Source organism: Rissa tridactyla, chromosome 1 (assembly GCF_028500815.1).
Source record: "Rissa tridactyla isolate bRisTri1 chromosome 1, bRisTri1.patW.cur.20221130, whole genome shotgun sequence".
Taxonomy (NCBI): domain Eukaryota; kingdom Metazoa; phylum Chordata; class Aves; order Charadriiformes; family Laridae; genus Rissa; species Rissa tridactyla.
The window spans coordinates 82,848,802-82,871,557 of record NC_071466.1 but is presented as its reverse complement, the minus strand read 5'-3'; the positions used below and the strand labels follow the sequence as shown (position 1 = coordinate 82,871,557).

Here is a 22,756-nt window from a genome sequence, read left to right as displayed (position 1 = left end):
CAAATACTGCAGTGTCTCTAGAACGTGAGGAACTTTTACATTTCTGTTATATATGAGAAATCAGGTATTTGCCTTCGGTGTCCATTAATGAGAACATTTTCACAATCCTTTTACCCTGCACATCTTACCATAAATTATGGTTTGCAGAGCAAATGTCTTCACCTACAATTGCTTCACTTGGCCCAAAACCCAGTCTCAAAAACACTTATTTGAATTTAAAAACCACACCAACGTCTGGCAAAACGTATTTGGGAATGGCAAAAATGGGGGGTTTTAATATGTCCTTTGACGTTTACTCTTGCATTCCTTCTATTGGGCCATATATTAAAGGAGCAAGGAGAGATCAGATTAGCTGACAGATAGCAATGTGTGTTAAAATCAATGAATTCCTCTGTATTCATCTGTTTGGAAGTGGAAATTTGAGGCCCACTGGTTTAAACTCTGAGTTGCCAAGTATTCAACAATTTTCCTTTTGAATACCGGAGGTGAGTACTCAAAAGAATTACCATTAACAGCCAAACTGTAAAAAAGGTGAGGAACAATAAAGTTTTCCTGACCTCTCAGACCCGAAAAAAGAGAGATGGGGAAAAACATTCATTAAGCCTGTGCAGATATTGTGGTGAAACATCACTTAATTAGAACTTAACCAGCAGAAGTAAGAGGCTAGGGCATTCCAGTGAGTCCTCTGGGCTAACATTGGACTTCACCAAGGGACCAACGTGGCAGGAAGCATTTGTTTCCTTGAGTTGTTTTTTGTTTTGCAGGTATGCCATTGGCATTTCTTACAAATCAGCACCGAAGCACGAGTGGATCGGGAAGAATTCTGCCTCCTGGGTGCTTTGCCGCTGCAATAACACGTGGGTGGTGCGGCACAACAGCAAAGAAATCCCCATCGAACCCGCGCCTCACCTCCGGCGGGTGGGGATTTTGCTGGACTATGACAACGGTTCCCTTGCTTTTTATGATGCTTTGAACTCCCTACACCTTTACACCTTTGACATTACATTTGGGCAGCCGGTGTGCCCCACATTCACTGTGTGGAATAAGTGTTTGACCATTATAACTGGCTTACCTATCCCTGACCACCTAGACTCCTCCGAGCAGCTTGCGTGACTGCTAAAAGCCAAAAGGTAGGACGACGCATCTTCCCAGGGCAGCCAGCACACAGGATCTTGCCCGGAGCTGGTGGACCATGTGGCATCCCGGCTGTCACTGCCAAATCCGGCCAGAACTGAAAAGGGGAGAACATCTCTTTTCTGTGTACTTTGTATGGAAGGACAAGAAGTGGCTTTAATAATTTCTTAGAACTTTCTTTTGCAGTTGGTTTTGTTTGGTTGGTTTTGTATTTAGTCTCTTACAGGAAGATTTATAAATTATTTATAAAAAAAACAAAACAAAACAAAGAGAGAGAAGGGAAAGCATGGTTTGGACACCTGGAAAAGGACTTATTTGTTTTGCACATTGATGGTCCTATTAACTAAATTTTCATCAGCCCTTTACATCATTTTATTTTACAGAGGATAAAAGCAGGAAATTGGAAGGATGAAAACTGTGCGGTGGACAAGTCAGTGTACAGCAGGTTTTATTCATGCCAATATTAGCACTCTCATTACCAGTCTTGTTGAGTGCAAGATCTCCTAATTTCTACTTTCCACATGGGAGTGTGCAGACCAAAAAGAACAAAAATAAACAAGCGAGGAAGTGGAGCTAGCCAACAGAGCAAAAGAAGAAATTTTAATTTACCTCTGTTCACAGAGCAGTGCTCTCTCTGTTCATAAAAAACATGTGGAATATCTCCTAGAAATGTGAGTGGAAAAATCATCTAGCGATTTATTTTATTGATGGCAACGTTCCCATCTACCAGTGCTTCGTCGTTAAGAAACATTGTAGAATCACTGAGGATGTGAAAGACTGATACCATCTCTGAAAATCAGCAGCACTGGAGAAGAGCAGCCAATCCAAGGTCTGACTGTAAACTAATTTGATAAAGCACGGCATCATTTAAGGATTGATTGTAATAGAAGATGTCACGGTTCTGATGGTAGACCTGTGAATGCTTATTGCTGATTTTGCAAGGTTCAACATAGCAAGCCCAGCCAACAACTCGGAAGTGAGACATGCGCCACTTTACCATGCCTTTTAAATTAAATACAAATGTTTCATTGTCATACACTATGTAGTCTCTATCACAAAGCAAGGAAATCTGTTTTACATGTACTGTATGGGGAAACACTGCAGCCGGGGTTTGCTCATAGTTATCATTGTCCTGGGTTGTTTGGGAAAGCACAGCTGTCGTTGTGAATGAGGAGTAAATAACAAGTGTTCAGTAGGAATCTGCACAGGCAGGCCCTATATTCATCCTGGTGTTGGTGGATGATCTTCAGTGAAGGCAATAGGGTTTGTACCTACTTTATCTCAAAGTTGAATCAGGTGCATTTTTTTCTCTTTTCCTTCTACAGAATAGAAGCCCTTTGTAATTACTACAAAGCTTATGTATAAATGATCATTTTGGGAGATGCTTGAGGCATAGGACAACTTTAAAGGAATGGTTTTCCTACGGTGTTTTGTTGTTACTATGCAAGGAGTGAAGATCTGCCTGCATAGAAAAAGGATGAATGGAATATCAGCTTTAAGAAAAGATTTGCTCAGTAATTTATAACCATGCTTTAGGTGTCTTTTCAAAAGGATGCCTTAATGCACTTTGTTCACTAACGGGTGCCAAATGGAAGATGGTCCCGAGCTCAGCTTCAGATTTTTTAAATACTGATTCTCCAGGTACAAAGCCGTACTACAGTTTGCCTTATGATGATGTAGAAAACTTATGAGCAAGATGAGGAATACATTCATGCCTATTTGGGTTTTTCCTTTTTTTAATAGGAAATAAACACCTATTCATGTTCCTTTGATTTCCCTTTACATGTCATGCTAACTGCTGAATTAAACGGAGAAAAGTCTGGCAGTAAATTGCTGGTATTATGGGTTTTTCAGCTGGGGCGGCATCCTATCGTTCACGGGTAGGAGCCACTGATCTTTCCAGAGTTGATATAAATAAGAGAAAATGTGTACATATAGTGAACTGCAGTGTTTATCATAGTGTCTTTAATAATCAAGAAATGTATGCCCTCAAAAATGAAAATGTAAATTTCCCAAACATTACATTTTATAATTAGAGCACAACGTTACGAACACAATCTGATATACATTGCTCAGATGATCTGGCCTGGGATGTTTGGGAGGTAGCTGAGATGGCATGAAAATTATTATAATGAGTTGACAGGACATGACTGATGCAAAGCAATGATAAAAAGACACAGGAGGAAAGAAGTTTTAGTGTAGGATTATTGCCGAGTTTCTGCCTAAAAGGAAAGGGTGTATTACCAAAGTACGTGTAGCAAGGCTGTGTATCTTCTCTTTTGCCAGAAATATTAACTCTAGAAGCTGATTTCAGTAGTGGACAAACTGAAAACACTGTTCAGTGTTTGGCTATACAAAGTTGGCAGAGATTGAGCTGGATGGAAGTGATACCATAAATTTGGAAAGATCCCAAATGATCTCACATATTTTCATTGTAAAGATAGACCGTGAGCCTAAAGACAGATCATTGTTTTAGCCAATGGGAAAATAATGGTCTGTTATCTACAGGCCTTGCTGTATCATTTTTATTTTAACACAGAATACTTCATTTGGAGCTAAACCACATTTCTCCAGTGGACTATTAATTCAGTCAGTAGTCTTTGTGCATATATGTTTGTGTATATATGTACACATATGTATGGGTACACACACACCAGTATATGCACAAACATAGTGTGTAATTTATGTATATGCACACATACATATATATACACACAAACTGACAGTAATTAGTCAGGTGTTCCTTTTTTCCTTGTTTCTTGAACAATTTCATATTCTGTATGACTATGAGGAAACAAGTTTGCTATGAATGGTATTCTTCTGGACATTTTTTAACAAACAAAATCTGTTTATTTTACAATACTTGATTCAATGCCTGATTAATCAATAAAAACATCCATTCAAAAATGTAGCTTCTGTGGTCTGTGGCATTTTGCATGGTCCATAGTAATCAATTTAAACCTGTGGGAACGGTAATCCTCATGTAAAAATAAACCATGGTACTTTATTGTAGTGTGCAGTCTTAGATGAGGGGGTTTCCCTGACTTTTGAAAATTTTGTGACTAGGAGTGAGGTAGCATTGTATAACAAAGGCAGATTTTTGAGGAATAGTCTGCTGAGATGCAAGCAATGAATGTAGTAGATCAAGCATGTGTTGGTGTGATTGTTTCAAAGGTGCATTTAGAATCCAAGCTGGGATTCAGCAGAGTTAGAGCAAACTATAGCACAGTCTCTTTAGAAGACAGTAGCATCAGCTCAGAGTAGTCAAAGCTTGAGGTAGTGAGTCGATGGGGTATTTTTTTCTCTTTGAGGCCAGATAAGATTTGCCATGTGTTAGGCTCTCATGTGTTAATGCACGTCTAATGGGGAAAAAAATCATTCAGGAATGGGCTGAATGTCATAAATCATTTAGCAGACCATCTCCAGCCCACAGCGGTTTCCCATTGTTGACTTTCAGAGAGCACCAAAGTTGCTGCGTTTTCTGCCATGAATTTATTCTTTGTCTATTTTGAGCACCCCATTTCTCAATTGCTCAGCGAAGAGACCCCCACTGAGCAGCGGGTCCCAAGGGTAGGAAGCATAAAAATCCTTCAGGTGTGGGTACACTGTGAAAAGCTGGAAATCTGCAAGTACAGGTGAAAACACATGCACGTTCTTCATTATATTAGCAATACTAGGTCACTAAACAGCAGTGTGCATCATCTGTTTTAATCACGCATCTTAATTGCAAAGACTATATTCTTTCCATGTTAGAAAACGCAACAGGACACTATTGACAGCACAAACTAAAGTGTCAGCTCTTTAACCAGTTCATTTTGAGATGGCCAGCATTTATAGCACCATGCAGAACTATTGACTGTGGGAGATTTCATTAAATTATTATTTGACATCGAATGCAGTATAAGTATTTCCTTCTTAATTATTCGGATAAAGCAGATGTCTAGGAGTTCCCAGATTCTGCTTTTAGTTGCAGCAGCACAAATTCCAGATAAGCCAAAACAAAGTGAGAACTGCTAGTGGCTCTTATCTGTGTCACCAAAATGGAGGCTATTCGTTTTAATTGGAAACGCTGGCTTTATTTCTGGTTTAGGAGTGAAAAAACATTGAAACCACACAGAAAGTACACACTGAGCCACTTAGTAACTGGCCAGGGCACACTTGGCCTGGAAGGTCATCAGCGGGGCAGCTTTGGGAAGCTGGTGATAAACAAAAAATGTGCACAGATTGCTTGTGTAGTGATGTACTGGCAATTTTCTTGTAACACCATCTCTAATGTGTTTTCACATACTGATCTTTCCAGTAGTGGAAGTGTGTATTCAGATATAGGAATATAGAATGTAGTATTTTCTTGTGTTATTGGGTTGGTTGCCCATTTAGAAATGAGCATGTTCGGCATAGTGTTCTGAACTTCGGCCTTAATCTTTGTCTTCTCCACATGGAGAAAAGCCCTGGTCACTCCCAATGGTGGTGGATGGTGGATGTTCTAGATTATGCTGAGCTATTCGTTTTTGTTGTGCTTTCTGAAGTGGAAAAAACTCTCTCTTTACCTTTTAACCTTTGATTTAGCAGTTGATTTTCATACCAAAAAAATTAAGAGACTAAAGAGCAATGAAGTTAACAATGCTTCAGTGTGGGTGAGACTCTTAGTTTGGACCAGGAGGCTTAAGGCATCTGCGTGCATAAATCTCTGTGCCAGGATGGACTGATGTGTCATTCATGTGGGAGGTGAACAGTACAGGTGCAAGTATTTTCTTGTGAGTTAAGCTTTTGCATTAACTCCACTGTTGGAGTGGAATATGCTGTTTCTTTAATATATATTTTTAATTGGTTTTCTGATTCAAGTGCAGACCATGTTGCAGACTGCAAGATAATCTTTCATCATGTTCCTTATTTTGGCAAGCCCTACAGTGTTACGTGCCTCTGAACCTATTAACTGCAACCGTAATGTTTGCAACATCACCTCCAATGTGTGGAATGATGTTGAGCTATTGACAAAGTATTTAACTTTCCCAGGTGGGTTTCATCTTGCTTTGAGTAAGGAACACTAACACAAATGGTGATACCTGTTCACAGTGAGAGGCTCATATATTTCATGAAGATGATATAGGAAAGGTACGGGCTTGAATACCATCAGCATTGAGACAGTTCTGGTTTAGAAGCATGACAAGGTATTAGGCAGGCATGAAGTCTACTTTTTTTAGTCTTATTCTCCTACAGTGTGATCAACAGTGTCACTATTACTGCTGCCTGAGAGAGGGACGGAGGTAGCAGAAGAGGGAGTTCTGGAGCAGTGCTGAGTGAGATCATTCGGAGTGGCAGGACAGATGGAAACCTGCCCTGGCGCTGGTGCCCTGGCACTGGTGCCACAGCTCTGCAAAGCAAGTCAGCACCTCTTCTTCCTTTTGTTACAGCTCAGCCCCAATCCACATTCCCAAATGACAGGAAAAAAATATTGCAATTATATGTTTGAAATCCTAACCTGAATAAAGGCAGCAGGGCAGGGATGACAGCCCCGGGCCTTGATTCTCCTTTATTTACCCAGATTTTTACATCTGTTGACTTCAAAGGCGATAGTTCTGATTTACATAGAGGTAGGTACAAGCCCATGAATCTTCAGTTTCTGAAGGGTCAAACCCGAGTGAAGCAGGAGCCCCTGTGCGAACAGCTCAGCATTCCTATTAAATCATGTCTTTGGAGAAAGCACATTAGCTGCTAGAAAAACTGCAGTTTCTCATGAACTGTTTCCCAAGGCCAACACAGGTGTGTTTTAAAATGTATGGTTCTTTTAAAATGTATGGTTCAATAACATTCTTCTTGGGTGAATTGTTCAGGCAATGCTTTGCTGTTTCCTCCAAGCAGGGTGGGAACAATTCTCTTAGCAGGTGCTGTGTTGCTTTTATAAAAATCATGAGAACGGCAGATACATAAGTTATGATATAATGCTGCAACATAAGACTATTGTTCTTGGACTTCCATTTAGAAATGGATAATAACTAAAGAAGTTTAGAAGTCTACTTCCTCTAACTGGTTTTCCTTATTTATATAATTATTTGAATGTATGAAGATGTTTCATCTCAAGGAATGTCACCACATTTCTTTTTAATACACACAGATGCATAGTAATTTGGAGTATTCCTGAAAATCCATGAATTGATAGAACAGCTTCTAATCGAGCCTTGAAAGACAGCAAATGGGGGCTTTGTATTTTGCATAATGTTAATCATTGAGAAGGGGGAAAAAGCTATAGCTGTTTAGATCACTGAAACATTTAAAGAATGACAGCCAATTGCCACACAAGAGGATGGGAAAGTTTTCATTTTTATTTTATATGGAGAAGAAACTATTCCACTTGAATATTTCTCTGTTATCCTTCCATTTCTTCACCTTTCTTTTCTGCTTTCAGGCTCATTTTCAGATTTTAAATATTAGAGTAGCAAGAAGTGTGTGTTTTAAAAAGTTGGATTTATTTTTTACTCCCTGAAAATTATCTTTTTCAGGAGGCTCACAGATAATGAAATGAGTAGTCAAAATACTATTGCAATATGGCAGCTTGAAAGTTGATAATATTTTTGAAGTAGAAGTTGAAGAAGGAATGCAGATAAGCCTGTCACTCTTCTACAATTACTGAATTATTTGGTTTCATTATTCTGGGCTTAATAGTATTCCTCTCTAATTAAAACAATGTTATGAGGCCTGATTAAGGAGCACAAGCAGAGGAATAGTTGATTATTTTAGGATAACCCTGGAACAAGTTACCTTTAATAGCAAAATATATATATATATATTCAACCTCATTAAAGTCAGGTCTTCTAGTTTGTTTTTTTTTCATTTTTAAATACCGTTGTGTCCTCTCTAGCAGTAGTTCCCAGCCTAGACGTATGTGTCTCTTTCGGGAAGCATAGGGTCTAAGTCCTTATGGAACTGGGAAAAAGTCCTCCCTATGGCAGGTGTGAAGGCAGTGCTAAGCACAGCGAGAACACTGGCAAGGGGCAATTTGATCTGTATTTCTGTCATCTTGTCTGTGCTAGTAGTGATGGCCAAACTGAGTATGAAATACGTTCACCCATATATATGTGTGTGTGTGAGATGAGGTGGAAGGTCCCTCTGGTGAATCATGACTGGTGATTACAACCAGTGGTAGACCCAGCCCAGAACTAGAAATTAGCAAATGAAGATTTGTTCCTTATACAAACAGTAAAATATCCTTTTAATTTCTTCAAGTTACAGGTTACATCCATATGCTCATTGAATATCCGTTGAAGTTGAAAATGTTTCGGTTTTTTTTCTAACTGTTAGGTGTTTTGTCAAACTACCTTGGAAAAGAACATTGCCAATATAGTGTCAGTAGCTTATGGCAGAGGGTAGAGGTGAGGAACAACAGGACCAAGAGAACAAATACACGTGCAGATCGAGTTCAGAACAGCATAATACTGCTCACAAACATAGTTTCCATTAATCCTAATTGAAATTATTCATGTAGGTGAAGAGAGAGAAACTCAACTGAATTCAGTCTTGGCATGTGCATGAATAATGGTCAGTACAAAGTAGCACAGGGGCTGAAACAATTGAAAAACAAGACTCTATTCTGTAAAATTAATAGTTGGTGTTTCTCTCGTTACAGTTGGGTCATAGCATTCCTGCATTGCATATATTTAGACAAACACGAAGTATTATTAAGAAAGTGCCCCTAGTTGTACTGTAAATTCTTACAAATACAAGACCAATTCAGGAAATTAGGATAAATCTTTGAATGATATGTACAAAAAGAACAACAGAAAAAAAAAAGTTATTTATTCACAATCAATAATTCAAGCAACTGTACCCAAACCATCCTTTCTTATTAGAATCCTGATACTGCCTTCCTGCATCCCTCCATGGAGAGGATGAAACAGGAACGCTTTGTCTTTCTGTTCTTATGAAGTCAGTGCTCCATATTAGTGTTGCTTGGAAATCTCTCAGGATGAATAAATTTAGTAGGAGCAAGTACAGAGTTCTCACCACTCTTGGAGCCTGAATAAGCCATTAGCCAGTTTCAAGGCTGAATTACCATCAAGTTATGAATGCTTTCATGTATTTTTAACTGTGCAAGAAGAAACAAAACAAAAAAGTGACTAATTTTTTGTAGATGTGGGAATAGACGTCATTTTTTCCAGCTACAAAGCTGCAATTTGGTACAGGGACAGGAAAATATTTTTATGGATTTGGTATAAAGCACCTGCACTTGTGCTGGTTCTTATGCACACAGAAGTACTATAACCCTAGGTCCTGACAACCTTTTATCTGTCTGTGGAATTCAAAAGCTCTGGAAATCATGCTGACTGGTGGGTGTGGGGGTACAACTTTCCCTAAAAGTGCTCCCATTGGCCCAATTTTTCCTGCTTCCCCAAAAGGAAAAGGAAAAGCAAGCCAGTTCTTAAATGTCTTCAGCTCTAATGCTTCCCTGAGCTTTCTTATGGTAGGAACAGTGAGGCCACAGGTTGGCCATTGTCTCCACATCTTGTGTGGCAACAGAATGATGTTACGAAGCTTTAAGCCGGCTCCTCTGGCTAAGGAAGCTGACACCACAGAAAGAGAGCTTAAACTATCTCCACTAGCAAGAATCAGACTTCCAGTATCTTCCCCAGCTTCCGCTATAGAAAGAAAATGCAAGGGAAATCTGCTGCAGGGCAGGGTGTGAAGTTGACACATCTTCTACAGGCATGCCCAAAAGGCTCAAGGAGAAAATTTTAAGCAGCATTCATCCTCATAGGAAGGTCTGGGTAAGAAGACTGTGATGTATTTTTCCATGTTTCCATGAAGGCATGCAAAGCCACCTCCTTATGCTCTATGTTTGGTACTGCTTGTAGGCAAGTAGTTTTTTTCAAGAACATAAAAACATAGTTCCATGTTTTCCTCCCCACTCTCTTAGAAGCTTGACATGTGGGAAGTAAAAAATTGTCAAATTCCACTGCATGAAGGCTCATACCACTGGTCTTCATGGTCAAAACAACAAAAATACAAAACGAGGAAACCAAACCTGCATGTGCAAAATTGTTATTTGTTACAACTGTTTCATCTCTGACCTATTTTTAATCAGATATTCTAATAGTAACAGAAACAAAGTGGAAGGTTTATCATGACAGGAACTCTGACAATGAAAGATAGAAGTTGAAGACAGAAATAAAATAACTGGGGAATGGACCTGGGAAGGTAAAACCAGAAAGGGTTGCTACCATGGTGCATTGAGTCTGGTAGAAGCTCAGCTGGAAGACTGCAAAAGTTCTGGTCCACCATTGTCAAGAAAGATGATATTCAGTAACACAGGATCAGAGAAAGGATCTTCATAAGGGAAAGCCAAGGGGGAGCCCTAAGTTAGAAGGGGAGATGCGTATGTGGCGTATTTAGACTAGCAATTGATGGCTGAAGGAAGAAAAGGTTGTTGTATCTGTAAACATATGATTAGGGACAGCACCAGGAAAGGAGAATAACAGTTTTAAATAAAAGTCAATATTGGTATGAGAATAAATGCAGTCAACCAGTTTATGGACAGTTAAGTCAATAGAAACTGAGAAGGTCACTTCACAGGACAGCAGGAGGAAGAAAGGAACCTTGCTGTTTCTAAGACAAATCTTTGTGGGTGAGATTGATCTCCCTTCAATCCAAATGCCCAAATATTTGTCGACTAGGCCTAAGCATATTTTGTAGGCATCGTCTAAAATGAATGGGAAGCAAATAGCATCTCCAGGGGTTTATTCATCCCAGTTATCCTAGAAAACTGACTTGGAACAGGAAGAATCTCACTCCATGACTGATCTTTCAGCATTGGTTATGTGAGGAGTCACAGGCAGCTAAGATGTACAGATCAAGTGACTATCGCTCTATATATTTATCAAACGGGATATTGACATTTTTATAGTGGTGATTATAGAGTAAATCCATAGAGTAAATACAGAAATTTACAGACAGCGTCTGACTTAAAATCCTTGCTGTGATGAAGTAAGCAGGCAATTTTTCATTGGCCTCAGTGAAGCCCAGATTTCACCGCTTAAATATGGACAAGGTGAAACACTGTAAATCAAAGTCATATTAAATGTAGATATTTCCCCTAACCAGAGACTGTTCTAGCCACTGAGCCCTTGTTTTTTCAAAGCAAGTAATTTATAATAATGCTTCAGGAAAATGGCCATCCAGGCAAAGTCAATGAATGAAAATGCGTGTGTTTGAACATTACAGCAAACCATCTTGGAGATTATTTGTGCGTGTAGGCATTCTATTGCATTGATCACGTGTACGTGCACACAAGTAATTTAGCCTGCAAACTGAGTAGGTTATCCAATGCTGCAAAATGCTATCTCTTAAGAGTTAGCACTGTTCTGTCATTATTCTTAAAGTTTGTTTTAATAGATGTCACAATCATATCTCCCCTGGCGCTTCCTGAATTCAACATGTAACTATAAGATTGTGTCAAAGTAGAATAGCTAGATACCAGTTGACATGGCTGCATCATTCATTCCTCACAATAGTAAGCCTATATAGGTATGATAGACTGAGTACAAGTATTACACTCACAGTGCCAGACAGGTTTTGGAATCAAGAGCTCATCAACATAATTAACTTCTAATGGAAAAGTAGCCAACAATTAGAAGTTAAAAGGAATGTATAAAAGGTAGCTGAGAAGGGCTGGCTCTTTAACATGTAAGTTGGATGCTGAGGTCAAAAGTACTTATTTTACTGTGTAATTTATTTGCATCTTCTGCAAAGGAAATAGGGCTGGTTCTCTGAAGGATAACTCAGAGTCTTTTTGATATTCATGGCAGATTGTTTTGGATGGCTACCGTCCAGAAAATCTTAATGGGGAGAGAAAAATACTCTGTGGATGGATGTAAATATCCCTTTTTCTAGGGTTTTATCTTAGACTCACCTCTCTACACTGTATAGGTTACTTTCAGAGGTTTCCTTTTATCTATTTCTAAACAGCATGAGTATTTATCTAATGATACTGTGGTGAGGTATGATTCATCCTTCGGGTTAAGAGAGTGCATAGTTGAAAAAACCCTTCACATGCAAAGTATTGTTAACTGCTTGTTCTTTGTAAAAGGGAAGGAAATGACTCAGGATGGAGAAATGTTACAGTGAAGACTGTTGATGCTCTTCAGGCTGATAGAAAAATAATTGCTCAAATAAAAGGTGAGAGTTTCTGCAGGAAGCACTTTCTGATGGGAAAAGGATTAGCGCTCCAGGAAGGATAAGTAAGGAAAACTGATAGAAAATCACCCAAACTAGGCAAATATTTTGGAAAAGGCTTGGCAAAGAGGGATTTAATGGGGTTCAAGTCACAGCGAAAAGTGGAATATGGACAGGACTGAGGTAGTCTGGTGTACTTTGGAGGGACCAGCCTGAGGATTTCTATTTGCAGACACTATGGGAATAGCTTGTGAAACTGCACTGGCCCACCCTGGTTAGGGCTCTTGGAGTCAGAGACAGCACCAGAAAATAAAGGAACTGAAATAAAACCAAAGCAAGAAAAATAAATTCAAAATATCCAACAGCAGGAAACAACACAGCATGAAAAATTTGTGAAAGGACAGTCTTTCTCCTTACCTTTGTGATTTGTAACCTCAATGATTATTGAAATGGAAACAGCTTTTAAACTGTAACTTATTTTCACTGGTTGTGGTAAATTGCTTCACGACTTTTGTTGATTTTCACTATTTGAACCAAATGTTCCTTCATTTCTGCTGCCTAAAACTCAGTCAGCCTACAATCCTGATTCATGTGCAAGCAAGGCCTTACCTCCTTATTTCTTAATCCTTCCAATAGCATGGTGGGAATGCGGAGCCACTAGTTGACCCTACCAAGGTTTTTGGTAAATAATATAACTTGGTGGGTACTGTGTCCCTGTGAGGCCTCTAGGTTTGGGAGCTCGGTGGTTTGATATGACAGAAGTAGGGCTGATTTGTCTTTTACACAGAAGCAGGTGCTGGTTAAGTGATTAAAAGCAATGATGGATGTTTTTGTGCTGAGATGCTGGAATGGAATGTGTCTGAAGGGTGGTGAGGACGTTTGATGCTGGATGATGAGGAAGTTTTGCCAAGGCATTGGTGAGGTCTCACTATCAAGGATGTTAATGAAATGTAACTATAGTCACTGTAATCCAAATGGATTTTGACAAAATTTTTGTAAGGTTGTTGTGCTCCGAGTGATGTTAAAATATGGAATTTATGTAAATGTAAATGTAAATGAACTTATGTTTAGTTATTGGAATAAGATACTGAAGATGTATTGTGGGATATATATAAATGAATGTGTAATCTAGATGATTTGGGTTATAAAAGATGGTGCTTTGGCCATCTGTTGGTGATTTTCTTTTACCAGGCTAAGGAAATTGTGGACATGAAAAGAAATAACAATTTATTAGCAAGTTTTGGATTGTATGAATGTGTCTTGATTTTTGTAATAAAGAATGTTAACTCTACCTCTTAATTTCTGCTAAAGTAAACCTGTGACTTTCAGTAACGGTTTTAGTTTGGGCAAAATCGAGTTTAACAAAAGTAAAAGCGGTAGTTAAACCTTATCTAATCTCAATTTAAAATAATGGCCAACAGACTACCAATTTGTTCATGAATCACTGCCTCACTGAGGAATTCCCATTGAAGAGAAATCACAGGTCATACGCAGCTGGAGGCACCTTTCCAGAAATTTCTCCCAACCATAGCCTTGAGGAAAACAGTGAAAGCTGTAGGGAGAAAAAACATCAGGTCAACACATGGGTGGATTTGCCTGACTTTTTATGACCAAGGACAGTAACCTTCGTGGCACGGGGAAGGGAAGGGCTCCCAGGCTCACACCCTCACGTTAGGTCAATTTGTCTCCCTGAAACCAAGCCACTCTTCCCTATTCATGGGAGCTTTCTCCTCCCCATATTTTCATAGAAACTGAAATGGTTCTGGAGCAAGATTATTTTGTGGTGTAGAACTATTGAAGTCAAAGGTAATAACAGCAAAGCTAAATTTGAGAGGTGCACAGGCAAGGGAGAGAACAAAGAGGGGTTTTACTGGGATTAATGAGCTGTGGGCAAGATGAGTAAAATGAATTTCAGAGGACTTTTTGCTTTCTCTCTGAATCGACATAGTTGTGGGATTATCTCTGAGTCACAAATTCCAGACAGTAGTATTAAAAAAATGTTTAATTTCACTTTTGGCTGAAAGACAGTTTTCCACCGCATTCCCAAGCCTTGCCTCAGAGATGTCCTATCTAAACTTACTCAGAACTGCTCATCGAGCTCGTGCTTAGAAGAATCACATCTTTTATTACCGAATAATCAGTCACCTTTTATTACTGAAAAATTAAAAGAATATGAAGTACGTGAGCCAAGCACAATGCAAGATTTATAAACTCCACACTTTTCTCCCAGCAGAGACATGACACGATACACAGTTAATAATTCCTTGGATTACCACGCTTTATAATCATTTTAGTCAAGGGAAACTCTTGGTGAATTCAGTTTGCCTGCAACCACCACAGGCCTGTGCTGGTGTCCCATCAGCTCTCCCAGGCAGGGCTGGGCCAGGCCCAAGTGTTGAGAATGCCGAATAGAGCATCCTTGCCCTTCTCAGAGTGTCTCTTGAACGCCATTATGGTGTTGTGGCATATCAAACAAGTAAAGAGGTTTAACTGGAGCACACATGGGCCTACCGAATGAGCTTAACTGAAGTTAATTCTGACACCAAGAGCCATAAACATCCAAATACAGCAGTTAGGCAATGTTTCGCCTGCTGTGCTTGAAGACTGACACCACATCCCCTATGGGTTTTTTTCTTTTGTTTTAAGTTTAAAGTCCCTAGATGAGTCAGTCTTTCCCCAGAAATCATGTTTTTTCAAGATTTGTCATCGTTTGTATTGCTTCCTTGTGGATTCTTTTCAGCTGATCTACATTGCTTTTACAACAAAGGCAGTGCCCAAAACTGGATACAAAATTCAGCGCAAGTCTTCAGCAGCTGTTTGGAGCAGAAGGATAAACACAATCACCTTTCAAGTTTTCAGACCCCAATATAGCGCTTGCCTTTCTCATGACACCATGGCAATGTTGAATAAGATACCCGTCACAGTCACTGCAGTCCCCGTGGACTCTTCAGGAGAGCTTCCTCCAGTCTGTCTTCACCTTGTCAGGGCCATGTCTCTTTTTAATCCCACCTTGTCAGGATCATGTTTGTTTTCAGTCCTGTGCTGCAATGAATTTACAGTCTGGCTTTGTGTCAGCTGCAAATGTAATAAATGTGTCCTCTGTTCCACCTCTTTGGGGTGTCTGGGAGCTCACCAAGAAGGGTTCAGCCTGAGACAGACCCTCCCTTCCTCTGATGGGAATACCCAGCAGTGCCACTATTGTGACAATGAACTCAATGACAGCTGCTTTCTGAGCAGAGTTTTTCTAACGACTCTTATACCTACTTGAGGTAGTTTCAGTCTGATAACATTTCCCTTGTTTGTTTCTAAGATTCTCACAGCAGACAGTGCCAGAAGCTTCAGTGAGTACTATGTGACAAGTACTGCCTCTTGTCTCTTCCCAGGTCTGGTTACCCTACTGTAGAAGGAAATAAGATTTGTCAGATATATTTGTTCTTGACAAACGCATGTTAGCTTCTACTCATTTTTGAAGTTATTTTCTAGGTGCTTACCAATTTATTTTACATAAGCAGGCACGTAAAGAGCTGACAATGATGACTGTTATTCTAACCAAAATTTACCTGATTCTTTTTCCAAAAACTAAATGCTTTCTCCATCTTTATATGCAGTATAAAACAAACAAAAAAATATCATTTCAGAGTAGATGAAAGAGGAAACATATTTTATGAGACATTTGGTTCAAACCTAAGACACCCAAATGCCAACATGTAAGTCAGTAGTGCCTAAGTATAGGCATCTAGTGCCATTTGCGAAACCCCAGGGCACGGGAGAGATCTATGGGGGCTAGTAGATGTGCCACAGGATCTATAGGAGATATGGCTTCTCCAGAGCAGCAGGCAAGGTACTCTAGACACATAAAATGTCCCATAGTTAACAACTGGGTCATTCTTGGTTGACCTAAATAAATTGACCTTAATTTTGTCATTTTAATTTCTAATGCTCGTTCAGTTTTATGTTACTGATGAACTTTGATCCCCTGCTTTTGTAGGCCCTCTTGGGCATATCATGTTGAGGCTCAGGCTAAAAGGAAAAAAAAAAAACACCTTTTTTTTTATTTCCTGCCCTTTTAGAATACAGTTATTTTTATGTATAATGGGAAGGAGGAGTAGAATCTTTTCCCTTTGCTATATCCTCCTTCTAGCAGACTTATCAGTAGCTCTATTTAACTGCCTTTGCTCCAGTAATTACAGTGAGTCAGAAGCCATTCCCAGCACTGCTACTTGCATTTGAATTACTGGTGTTCTCTCAAGTTTTGAAAAAAAGTCAGGAAGCGAAGAAAGGCGATTCACATACTGGTCTGAGTTTAGAAAAGTCCTTAGTGGATACAATAAATCACTAGTCTAATCTAGGAAGAAAAGAGAACCTATGAAAAATAAATCTCATATCATTGGGAATCAGGACAGCACTGTGATGCAAATAGGGAATTCTAAGATGCAAATCTTAGAATCAGAAAAGAATATGCATAAGGAAAAGAAAAGAGTCAGTTTAAGTTATTTTTACTTGCACAGAATAAGCTAACAGACACCCTTTATCACACCCAAAGAAGTATACAGCAGAAGGCACAAATTCCTCCATCTATGTTATGTGATTTATTCATTTAAGGCCAGATCTCTCTGCTCCCAGGAGGACACTTACTGCAATGGCTGGAGTGCCCAGAGGTTTGGTGCTGCCTCCATGCTGCTCTCCGCCGCACATGTTGCAGAGGGGTAGATGGATTTGCATCCACCGGGGGGACCAGGTGCTCTGACTGAGAAAAGCAATGTGCCCTTTCTGCACCCCTAATGGCAGCCACACTTCTGCTCAGGATGAAGCTGCCAGATCCCTGCCTGTCCGTCCGTCCCGTCTGCTTACAGCCTGGAGAACCCCAGGGAGACACCCATCTTCTGCAGCAGTACCACTGCCGGGGCATCAACCCCAGGCTCCTGCTGACCTCCATGCACTCTGATGGCCCTCACAGTACGGGGCTTGTCTCCCACGTGCCATACACGTGTGGGGATCAAAATTAGTGATGGCGGCATGTTGCCCTCAGCATTAGCAGGAAGACCATCTGTATGGCAAGGACCCATTACGCGCAAAATTTTGTTCCTTTAGATATGGCCACTTTTTAATGCCCAGTTTTTAAACTGGCCACGTAAAAGCCTATTGTGGTCTGGAAGCTGTAGAGCTGTGTTAACGTTGGACTCTCCCAAGTTAACATATAATGTTAGGAGACAAAATGGAAGAAGTGAACAGGTTTGCTGCAACATAACTCCCGTGCCAGCAGAGCCACATACTTTCCAGCTGAGGCAGGCTTACAAATGGTGTTCCCAGACTGTGGGTCTTGTCTATCCATGTGTGCATCCATGCTTCGACCAACTGACATCTCATCCATTCACATCAGTGAAATACAAGCTAAGTTTTCATAAAATAGATTTGAAACAAAAACATTTTTTAAGTGTCCTGGCAGCAAGACTTAACAACTTTTTTCCAAATAAGCGTCTTTTTAAAAAGCCACACATTTGTAGCCTCACATTTTTTCCAGAGTTATATCAGTGAATTTAATCTAACTTCCAATCTGTTTTGGAGATTTCTTCTTTGCCCTTAAAAAAAAAAAAAAAAGAACAGAAAAAGTTAAAGATCAATTTTAATTTAATATTAAAAATTGCAAAAACATGCAAATGTTGTGGTTCCTGATCAATGAACACCTATGACATGGCAAGCAATCTTAAATGTGTTCCAATTATTAAGAATCTCGTTAGTTTCACTGTGAATGTGTTTAAATTAGAGAAGGCTTCTCTTCTTTTTTTCAGGGTCTGCAGACCAGGTGCTGCCCGCCTTTCTGAGGGTAGCACTCAGTACCCTGTGAAGTAACAGGTAACAAGCCTCAGCTTCGGCTTCCAGGGGAAGAGTCAGAGTGGGGTGGGTTATGTCCAGCAGGAGGAGGACGTGCTGCAAGACCTTGGTGAAGGTCTTAAACCATTTGAGGCATAGTTTTGCCCCAGTCTACTAGTAAATCAGGGCACAGATTCAGTAAATAAATGTGCATATATTCACAGTATATATTACCTACTTTTAATATTTTGCCTAAATAAACAAAAGTTTTCTGCAGATAGGTATCTAGACTGCTGGATTGTTAATTTTAAGTCCAGAGAGGAAGACTGGCTCCTTCTCTGTATTCAATGGAGGGCAGCCTTGGAGGCCAGCCCCTGGGCTGGGGGCTCACCCCTTGCACACCCTGTGAGCGTGGCAACGAGCGGGAGCAGGACCGAGCCCTTCGGTGGACACCAGGTACTGCCTGTGAGCATGCCAGGGCAACCTGCAGGCTGGCTCGGGGGACAGGGGTGGGGGGAGCTGCCAGCCAGGGGCAGGCAGGGCATGCCATGGGGCGCTGGCTATGGAGCTGGCTCCCTTAGAGCGTTATCAGCATGGCTGTAACAGTGAACCTATCAACTGGGCATCTTTCACTCTGTGCAAAGACTTGAAGAAGGACTATACACAGTCTGTGAGTACACAGGGTGTATTTATTGGCTAATAAGTATTAATATGCTGACCACTCACTGGGGAGGCTCTGCTGGCTCTGTAGCCATCAGTCAGGCAGGGAAGTGCCATCCCTCATTGCGTGGCTGAACCTTTGTCTTGCTGAGCTGCCGTCATCTGCCTCTACTTCCCACCACCCCCCGGTTTTACAGCCTCCACATCAATATTTCTCTCTGAAGTCCTGGACTAACCATTACAGACTCACTCCCGTCTTTGTTTTCACTTTTCTTTGTTTGTGTGGCTTTAGCTTAGGAGTGGGCTCAGGGACCCCCCCTGGCAGCACTTCCCCAGGAGCAGCGCTGAGCCAGGCTCACGGCGGTGCCTCTCGGAGCCAGCCACGGTCTTATAGCGCCCTTGGCATTAACACTTAATTTCATTCAGTGGTTTACACCAGTACTTTCCACTGTGAGTGTGTCTCCTAAGTGTGTACTCAAGGTGGATTTAAAGATTTCAGTGGATGGAGAGTTTTTATATTGAAATTGTTCCAGTGATTAATGTAACAGGATTATGGTATTAAAAAAAATAAACCTTACCTTAATTTCACTTTTAATTAATCTGGTTTCAGCTGCACATAAAAAGACACAATACAAGATTAAAATTAATCAAAAATCCCTTTTTGAGAAATAGGTGTACCTGAAAAAACACAGGTGGAAAATTTCTTAGAAGAATAATTTTTTTAGAACTTGGCATTATATATATGATTGTTGGGGAAAAAAAAAGAAGCTTTGGTGGAAAAATTATCCTTTCCCCCTACTGTTTAAATCATCAGATAATTCAATAAACAGACGAGCACCTCTCTCTGCTTGTCGTATTCTCGGCTTTAATCTCAGCTATAAAAAACCAGTCCATTGTTAAGACTTAAAAACTTCTACTGTGAAAGAGAAATATAATAACCTTTGCTGTAATACGCCAGGTGTCGTTCCCTAACAAGCACTGTTGATAGAGTGATGTTTAATCTTTGATGGTAATATCTAGGATGTATTGAATTGAAATAAAAACACTTTCCAGACACAGTATCTTCCAGGATTATAAAATCTATGGACAAACCATACGATTCTGTACAATGGCATTAAATACTGACTAGTAGTGCCAGGGAAATTTGGGTAATACAGTAAGTTTGATCTCTTACGTGGGAAAGTAAGAGATCAGAGTGTTTAATAGCTTTATTAAGCGGCAAGATTTTTTCCTGCCTATCAGGTCAGCAATAAATTCTTACGTTACTACTGTTATAAAACTCAGCAACAGAAACCTGAAGCTGCGTTATATGACTCTCTCCTAGGAAGGGTCAGTGATTCACTTCTCTCAGAGCTGCACAATAATGGTAGGTAGCACCAGATTTACACAAAAAATCAGAAACAATTGTAACCCAAACTCTGTACTACACAATTGCAATTTAATGTACCACTATTGAAAAATCCAGGTGATTATCGTGATCAAAGTGGATTCTCACTGAAGGCAGAATTTGGGAGGCAAAAAAATGTTATTAAAACACACTGAGAATTCTGCATGGGCTGAAAATGAAAAGGGAGAGAAGATGAGAGGCAGAAGGCAGAGAGATTTGCACACATTTTATGACATTCTTCATCAGGCATCTAACTTGTTCATTTTAAAAATCCCGTCTCTATCTAGCATCATTTTTAATCCTGCAACATAGGTCGTGGCCTTAAATATGCGTGGTTCAGTTTTGTGCCCTGAAAACAGCAGGAAAGTCACCACCCTTCTCAATGTGAACCCCCTAAGTAACAGTACCTCATCAAAAAATAGTCTCATGGCTCTTAGGACCTTGCCTGGGATATCTTTGCACTTCTGTAGGACCCATTTCATTGTAATCACTGAAAAGTAAAATCTGTGCTTCAAACCACCCATGGTCAGAAACTAGAACCCAGGAGAAAGTCGAGATGGAAGGTTAACGTGGCTCCAACAGGTTAGCACAAGACAGGAGTCTGCCTCTGTGTGTGAGAGCTTGAAGCCCACCTCATTTCCAACTGCAGGCAATAGCAAAGTATGTGACAGAATTCAGGGGAAGATATTAAGAATGTTGGAGCCAGGGAAGTTTTAAAATGAAGTGGGATTAATCTTGCCTACAAATGAAATGCTAATCATTTGGCCTAACTAGCATTTACCTTCCTGCTGTAGCCAAGGGAGAAGGACAAACACCTCTAAAGAGTGATTATTGCACCCTCTACTGAATACGCAGGGTGGGATGAATCACCTTTAACAAATGGCTGTAAATCTCCACAGAATACAGGAGCCTAGATGGTTAGCTAAACTCACGACTTTATTTTGAGTCAGCTTAAAGTAGATGAGATTAATTTTACTGCTGGTGATTAGAATAAGGCGTTTTTCACTGCTAGCATCAATGTCAAATGCATACATTTCTATCCAATCTTGTAACTAGAGGAAAACATGGAAATGGAGTATGGTATTTCAGCTAGTTCACTCTTTTCTTGCAGGTAGCATTATTTAAATCTGGTGTGGATAGTCTGAGTCTGTGGCTTTGCCTATGGCTGATGATTCCTCCTTGACAGAAAAGCAATCTTATGACGTAGCTGGCTATGGCAGAGCATCATCAGCCTTCCATGGACCTAACATCACGTAACACCCCATCACAATCCCAAATATTATCTTTATGTTTTGAAAAGACAAAAAAAAGAACATTTGGGCTAGAAAGACTGTTGCCTACCGTGAGTCACTGACTTTTATTAAGGAGGAGTAATTAAAACCGTGGTAATGCCAATTACTCCAGGTGTGGAGACTCTGTAACTCATGCTCTGCGGTTCTGGAGCTGCAGAGAGCCAAACAATAGGAGCTTTAGGATGTCATTGGTATTCATTTTCCTAAGTAATACTAAAGTACCTTGAGGACTAGTTCAGCCCAGTTACGAAGTATGGTGGCAGGTGTTGATACAGGGCATCCTGACCTAAGAAGTTAGTTTATGGTAGTATTGGTTATATCAGCCTTAATTAACTAATAACGAACAGGACGCTGTGTTGTTTGAAGTCCCTATTCTCTGGACCTTAACCAGAGGGAACATACGGGATTCATTGTATATAGGATGAGTTATTTGACAACCTGGCGAGATAACTATCCAGCTGGCCAACTTGGCACAAGACTTAGTTTTAGGGTGTCCTGAAGCGAACTGCCTTCATTATAATACTAAAAAGCGCACCCACAGGTAAAGAGGATCTGTGCCCAGGTGAAGACCCTTCCTTCACGCAAGCGCAGTGATTGAAGAGAATGACGCAGCAGATATTATAATTATAATGAAATTACTAACCAATCATTGTAACTAGGAGTCTACTACCTTGTGACTTCTGTGCATAAATATAACAAAGAAACTGGCATGGGGTGTGCTTGACTCGTGGAAAATTCACCTAGCACCCAGGCCTGAAAAAACACAGTATCTCTCCTGAGTGTGTGAGATTAGTTAATTGCACGTCGGTCGCGAATCCGCTTTTTGGCCAACAATGTCACATGCTTTTCATTCTCTGCCTCTCGGCAATTTTCCCAGGCTGGAGATAGGGAAATGGGTGATGTGGCTTTTCTAACTTACTTATTCTTTTTGAAACTATGGCTGTTTTCAGGGAGCTTGACAAGCTAGCTTCTTTGAAGAAGGTGTTGATAATTTCCATTAGCAGCAGACAGTAGTTTTTCCACTGGCTTTCACCAGTCAGGGAGACTACAAATCTGCTTTGTAGGAGGCAGCGCACATAATCCTTGGGACTTCTAGAATTTCATTGTATTTGATGGAGTTTCATTATGCTGGGGTAGTGAGGTGGTTAATACCAACCAGACCAACTGAAAGTTTTCTGCCCCTGTGAGCTCCTGTTGCATTTAGTTTATTTCTTCTGCAAAGTAAGATGAGAGTTCTTTGCAACGGGCTGGTCTCAGGCTTAATTCAGAGGCGCTCGGTCGTTGAATGTCAGCTGTGACTTGCATTTAC

General features: G+C 40.2%; 1 protein-coding gene across 8 annotated transcripts in view; it reads left to right on the top strand.

The window, feature by feature from the left end:
* The window catches only part of MID1 (midline 1), a 261,586-nt gene extending 248,004 nt beyond the window's left edge, over nucleotides 1-13,582 (top strand). For all 8 annotated transcript variants that reach the window (XM_054203745.1, XM_054203756.1, XM_054203788.1 and 5 more), the window contains one exon: nucleotides 765-13,582. In XM_054203745.1, coding sequence (XP_054059720.1) covers nucleotides 765-1,113 — 349 coding nt within the window. In that variant the 3' untranslated portion in view covers nucleotides 1,114-13,582. The remainder of the gene's footprint in view (nucleotides 1-764) is intronic.
* The last annotated feature ends 9,174 nt before the right edge of the window (nucleotides 13,583-22,756 follow it).